Raw genomic sequence first — 6274 nt, 5'->3', positions numbered from 1 at the left:
ATTGGAAAGATAAAGTGTGTGAAATAGGAATTTATTGGTGGATTAAAATGAGGGTATAATAGAAAGAAAATGTGCAAAAATACACATCGCTATTTTGATGTTAATTTTCTAAAAAGACACTTAAAAAGGAACGGATGGAGTATTTTATAGTAGTAAATTTCTAAGATAATGGATCATTATTCCAAAAAAAGATAACTGAACATTGTTTTTCCTTAATATTAATATTTATTTAATTTATTACTCCCTCCGTTTCAAAATGAGTGTCGCTTTAGCAAAAATAATTTGTTTCAAAATGAATGTCATTCTCACTTTTCAATGTACTATTAATTACTTTTTTCCAATATTACTCTTAATTATTGTTATCCACACAACTTCCAAAGTATCATTTTGTACTTTAATTTATAATGATGACAAATGAACCAATAACTAGCGAGGCTATTTTAGTAAAAGTATCATATCTTTGGGCAACATTATTCCATTCTTTAATCTGTGTGCAATTGACTAAAGCGATACTCATTTTAAAACGGAGGGAGTATATGTTATATTGTAAAACGTGTTATTTTACGATAGTAATATAGTATAAGCATTGATAAAAACAAATACATTTAAATTGGATTAAATGTAAACCTAACCAATTTAAACCATATTTAATTCATATCAGGTGGTCGATCTTTTATAGCCAACCCATTCAAACTAAATCAAACTTTATTCGGGAGAACTCGAGTTTAATTTTTAGGTGGAACAATTTTTTGTCATGTTATCCTCTTATCTCGGCCGAACTCCAGATTACCAGGGCTCCTTTTCCTTGAAAATCAAAGGGTTAACACAAAAAAATAAAATCAAACTTCGTATCCGGGCGGAAGCCCTCTCTGTCATGAAAAAAAGACAAACTTCGTGTGATTTTTTTAACTTAATTAAATTGAATAATCTCAAAACCAATTTAAACCGCAGAGCAAATGCCCATGATTGAACATTGTATCTTGACTATGTAGCACTTGATGACATTATTTTTATCTCTCTTTTAATCAATCATTTTCTCTCATCTAAATAATTTATTTTAATCTTTCATCTAATATTCTTTCTCATCTAAAATGCACTAATAACCAATGTCACGCAAAACCTAGGTCACCAAAGTGAAATCCATCTTGACCAGCCATTATACTCTAATGAACATTCATCCATTCATCATGCTTATTTCTCAAATAAGCAAAATAGCCAAATGTCATATTCCTCCACTTACCTCGCGCCCCCAAGGGAGGCTAACACTAGGAACAATAGTAAGCCAAATCTCAATGAATAGTTAACCAAATCTTGTAACATGACCCACTCTACACGTACATGTATATACACACCATATACCGTACTGAAAACGAAAAATCGCACCAATAGCATATTGAATGATGTTATATATTATTAATAATGTTGCCCTACAGATTTTGTGTGTAGTTGAACAACATTAGAAATATATTCAGTTCACATATCTCGTTCATCTCTACATGTTGAAAACTTCGTGTAAAACTAATTAATACGTGGGGATCACATATAGCATATGTTATGTTGCAAGTTATAAAAATTATATGTACAAAATTAAGAAATCCTTCCAAAACTATGTATAAGTTAAATATGGAAACTCCATTAATATACATATTACGTACATATATACATAGCCTAGTACTATATTTTTAATCTTTACTTACAATTAGTCTTCTACTAATTCTCTAGCTTTTCACAACTATATAAACCAAACTCTCCTTCATGAGTTTCAATGCCGATGTTCACCTATGATTGGATTCGAAACCAAACCTCTGATTAAGCTGAAAGAGATCTATTTCATCTCATCTCATCGATCATGGGTAGCTCTAGCTCTAGATTAATTACTAATTAGAAGTTATATAAATTACAACAACAAAAGAACAAGGCCAAAAAGTAGTTCATCACTCCAAGAACATAGTATGTCCGTTGAAACTGAACAAAGAAAATCATGGTGGTTACCACCTCCAGCTGCAAAAACTTGTGATATTGATGATTTCAAAAGAAACATCCTTGCCTTCTCCAACAAAAAGTTGACTCCAACACCATCACTTTGACTATGAATCACTTCTTCAATCTTTTTTTTAGGGCATCTAAGAAGACCAATATAAGTATCCAAATCATGAACACAAGAAGGGTTTTGCATATTGAAGAAATCAAGCATAAGTTCAACACCAACATGTGCATAACAAGAACAACTCCAAGGAAACTCATATCTCCCACCCATCAAAACCCTAAAATTTTCATTGAATACAACACCCGGTAGTTTTGTTATAGGATCATTAACATTTGATATTCTCAACACTTTCACACCTAACTCTTCACATCTTTTTTTAAACTCTAAGTTACCAACCCTTGGTCCTCCAAATGAAAAAACTGTAACACTAGCATCATTTTTATCATTTTTTTTGTGTAAACCTAGCTCCGAAATATCATAAGCAAGTAAAATAGCTAAAGCACTTCCCATGCTATGACCAGCTAAAGATATACTAACATTCTTCTCACCTTTGTGTTTCTTCATCAACCTTGAAACCTCTGAAAGAAGTTGTTCTCTACAACTTTGAAGTCCGAATTTTGAAGAACTTTCATCAGAAGTATACAAAGAAAGAAAGCCGGATTCGACTTTCACATTTGGAAGTTGATTATTTGGATCAAGTGAAGCTGGTGTTAAAGAACTCATGAGATTTGAAATCCATTCTTGATTTGTAACTGTTCCACGGAAAGTTACAACTATGTCTCTTCGACCGAGCTTTTTGTAAGAATCATCAGATGAAACTGCTACGTAACCAATCCACCGGCCAGAAGAATTGTTTTCTATGATGTTTGGTGGTGTTGCATAGATATATTTTGTGACTTCATAGCCACAATTTTCCATTCCAACTTCTTTCAACATATTCTTTTTGCCATATTTACAATTCAAGTATCTTTTTGAGTTTGTATCAAGATCAAAGGCTTTGTAAGAAGATGTAACAAACTCTCCGTATCGAATTATCTCTTCTCGAAGAATAGGGTGTAAAGGGTTTAAAAGATTTTCCCAGTTATTGCACCCTTGAATCTCTCTCCAAATATTTGCTAAATGTTTTGTAGTAGTAGTAGAAGAAGAAGTAGAAGTAGTGGAAATTTTGTGTATGTTTTTTTGTGTGTGTTTAGGAGTAATGGAGGTGCTAATAGTATTAGTGTATATGTTGTTGTGGTTGTTGGTGGTGGTGGGAAGGGTGATTTCTAGTAAAGCTGAATTTGATGCTACAATTGATGACTTCAAAGAAGGAGACAAGTGATTGTTATTTGGTAATGAAACTTGACCAAAGGGATGAGTTTTTGGGTGAAAGTTTTGTGGAAATGTAATGTGATTCATGCTAGTTTTGTTTGGTAAGCGTGTGATAGAAGAAGCCATAAGGGAAGAATATTAAAGAGAGAGAGAATTCTTATTGTTAGAGTTTTCATTAATGAAAAACAAGAGACATGGTGGAATCTTATATGAATGTAAAAAGGTGTAGAAAGAAAAGTGAGGGTGGGGTCCATAATTCTAAAAGGGCATGTTAGGCGAGGATTTGACTGAGAATTTCATGAGAGAGTTTTTTTTTCCTATTTATTGTGATTTTTATTTTTATTTTTTTGTTTATGTGGTCGGTTGGGAATTATGTTAAGAGGAGGGTCCTTATTTTTTTGGTTGCGGCTGTGTGAGTGTATGACAAATGAGAGAGAAGAAAATAATATACTAATCATTAACATGATCAAGTGGACCCTATTATTAGTTTTTTTTTCTTTTCATGGAGGTTGACTTCAAATCTATATGCTAAAGGAACAGTACAATTTTCATTCTCTAGCCATGGATGAACAAATTAGGGAAACATTTCTCTCTATTAATATGAGCAAAGATTTTTATACGAGGGAAAGTGAAATATGAAACTTTCGGTTTTAGGATAAATAAGAGGTGAGGTGAGTTTTAATTAGGGTGTTTTTTAGTATGAGCATAAATGATGAGGATTCATATTTGAAGCACGAGATTTTATAATGTGAAAAATGTGAGGGAAACAATTTTACCGGCGAGATATGAAATTTTAAAAGGAAAAAAGGATAAAATCTATTGGTTTATATATATATATATATATATATATATATATATATATATATATAGTAAAAAATAATCAATATTATCTATTATCTAAAAAATTAAATTTTATTTTGTCGGATGTTTTTGATAAATAAAATTTAATTATTATAACTCATTTAACTATTAATTTAAGAACTTGGTGTATCGGTACACTCGAATTTTTTGGTGTACCATAGAATTTGCTTATCTATATATACGATAAGTCTTACTTAGTCATAACTCCTAATGAAAAATATTTGAACAAGTACACACATGAAAAATATTAAAAGAAATATATATATATATATATATATATATATATAATTTAATCAAATCATACATTTTTCATTGTGACCTAACAAAGTCTTACTTAGTCATAACTCCTAATGAAAAATATTTGAACAAGTACACACATGAAAAATATTAAAAGAAATATATATATATATATATATATATATATATATATATATAATTTAATCAAATCATACATTTTTCATTGTGACCTAACAAAATGAGCTCTATATTCACTTTAGTTATTAGGTAGCTCAATTAGTTTTTGGTTTGAGTTAAGAGTTGAACGAATTTAAGGACTTTGATTTAAATCCCAATAAACATACAAAAAAGGGTATCGGTTTTCGCTTGAGTATTGACAAATCTACATCGATGAACTTCATGATCAATTGATACACAAATTTAATCTACTTATTTAAGATGTTTGAATCTTTTGTCCTAGTGAGCTTAGTTCAGTACAATAATTAAAATATGCAAGGTACGGGGTTCGAACCCAGCCGCCACAAAAAAAAATGTTTGAATCTTTTAACACTCGAATGGAATCTATTTACAATATAGCTAGAAAATCTATTACTTATATATTAATTCAGAGTTAAGAATATGAATAATGGCAGCTGTGAATATATTCGCATTTCATACTTAATTTCACTTTCTTAGGATTTGATTCTTTTATTATGATCATATGATCTTATTATTTGCTTCTACATATCCAAGTTTAAGGATTACACGTTGACGTTGTACCTTATGTCAATACCTAGTTTTGGTACCTTTTCATTATTTGATAATTTTATAATTAGCGTGATAATCATTTCAATTTAATTTTTCAATAAAACAAAAACAGACATCAGTGCGTATAGTATTAAGTTTTTCTTGTATATAATGGACAAATGGTTCCTTAAGAAATATAATGGACTAATGGTTCCTTAAGAAACATTCTACTATAAACATATCTCTCATATTCTTTTTTTTTTTTGAAGAAACATATCTCCTATTCTGGTAAAAAAAAAAAACATATCTATCATATTCAACCAACAAAAAATAAGTATGGTCACTTAAGCTTTAGGTAAATATAAAATGCAATTTAGTCCGATGGTTGGTTCAAGTATATGGCACTCAAATGCTCTAACTGATTAGAGGTTCGATCATTGACTCTTGTGAAGTGACGGATTTAGAAATATTGAATAATGGGGCACCATCTATATAAATTAGTAGGTGTGTGCTCTATGTTTTGTAGTCTTGTTTGCTTCTGTTTTTTATTTTTTATTTGAACGAATAGACCGTCGATTTTGTTCATAAACTATCATAGTCCATCAATTTAGTCACTAAATTATTTGAAAATTCATCAATTTAATCTCTAACATCTTAATAGCAGGATTGTATAATTTATTTTTTGTGTGTAACCATCAGAATAATAGGATTATTTCATCATAGTTAACTCAGACGACCGTCGTGAGAAAATGACAATACATATTCATCATATGGTTACAAACCATAATACAAAACCATGTGGAATGCAACGCACACAACATAAACGTTATGTAACCGATGGTCGCAGGATTGTATAATTTAGAGACAACTTATTATATATAGTTATCTAGTGTACCGACTAAATTGGAAAAATAGTGATAGTTTAGAGACTAAATTAATGATTTATTTTTATTGAATATGCTATTTTTATTTTGGGAAGTAGTTTGTACAACTTTATTTGAGATTGGTTGAGTCAAGAAAGAAAGGTTGTGTGAAGGCAAGTCCTTCTTCATGGTATAATATATATATATATATATATATATATATATATATATATATATATATATATATATATATATATTATACTTCTAAAAAAATTGTGAAAAATAATGC

At 29.9% G+C, this 6274-nt stretch overlaps 1 protein-coding gene and 1 non-coding gene across 2 annotated transcripts; both read right to left on the bottom strand.

Annotated features, from left to right (window-relative positions):
* Positions 1-1532: 1532 nt before the first annotated feature.
* DGL (alpha/beta-Hydrolases superfamily protein) lies at positions 1533-4028 on the bottom strand. Its single transcript, XM_085724756.1, has one exon. It carries the CDS (start codon positions 3422-3424, stop codon positions 1898-1900), a length of 1527 nt encoding a protein of 508 aa, XP_085580882.1. The 5' UTR covers positions 3425-4028; the 3' UTR covers positions 1533-1897.
* Positions 4029-5812: 1784 nt separating this feature from the next.
* On the bottom strand, positions 5813-5899 carry LOC146903750 (small nucleolar RNA Z161/Z228). The gene has a single exon (XR_015021008.1). It is a non-coding gene; the product is annotated as a small nucleolar RNA Z161/Z228 (small nucleolar RNA).
* Between the last annotated feature and the right edge of the window lie 375 nt (positions 5900-6274).

Source organism: Medicago sativa, chromosome 7 (assembly GCF_051527215.1).
Source record: "Medicago sativa cultivar Bolivia chromosome 7, Bolivia_mono, whole genome shotgun sequence".
Taxonomy (NCBI): Eukaryota; Viridiplantae; Streptophyta; class Magnoliopsida; order Fabales; family Fabaceae; genus Medicago; species Medicago sativa.
Note: the sequence above shows the minus strand (reverse complement) of the source record. Positions and strands in the feature narration are given on the sequence as shown.

Bases quoted from the DNA above. Each gene is read 5' to 3' on its own strand.
- DGL (XM_085724756.1), bottom strand. From the start codon at position 3,424: ATGGCTTCTTCTATCACACGCTTACCAAACAAAACTAGCATGAATCAC.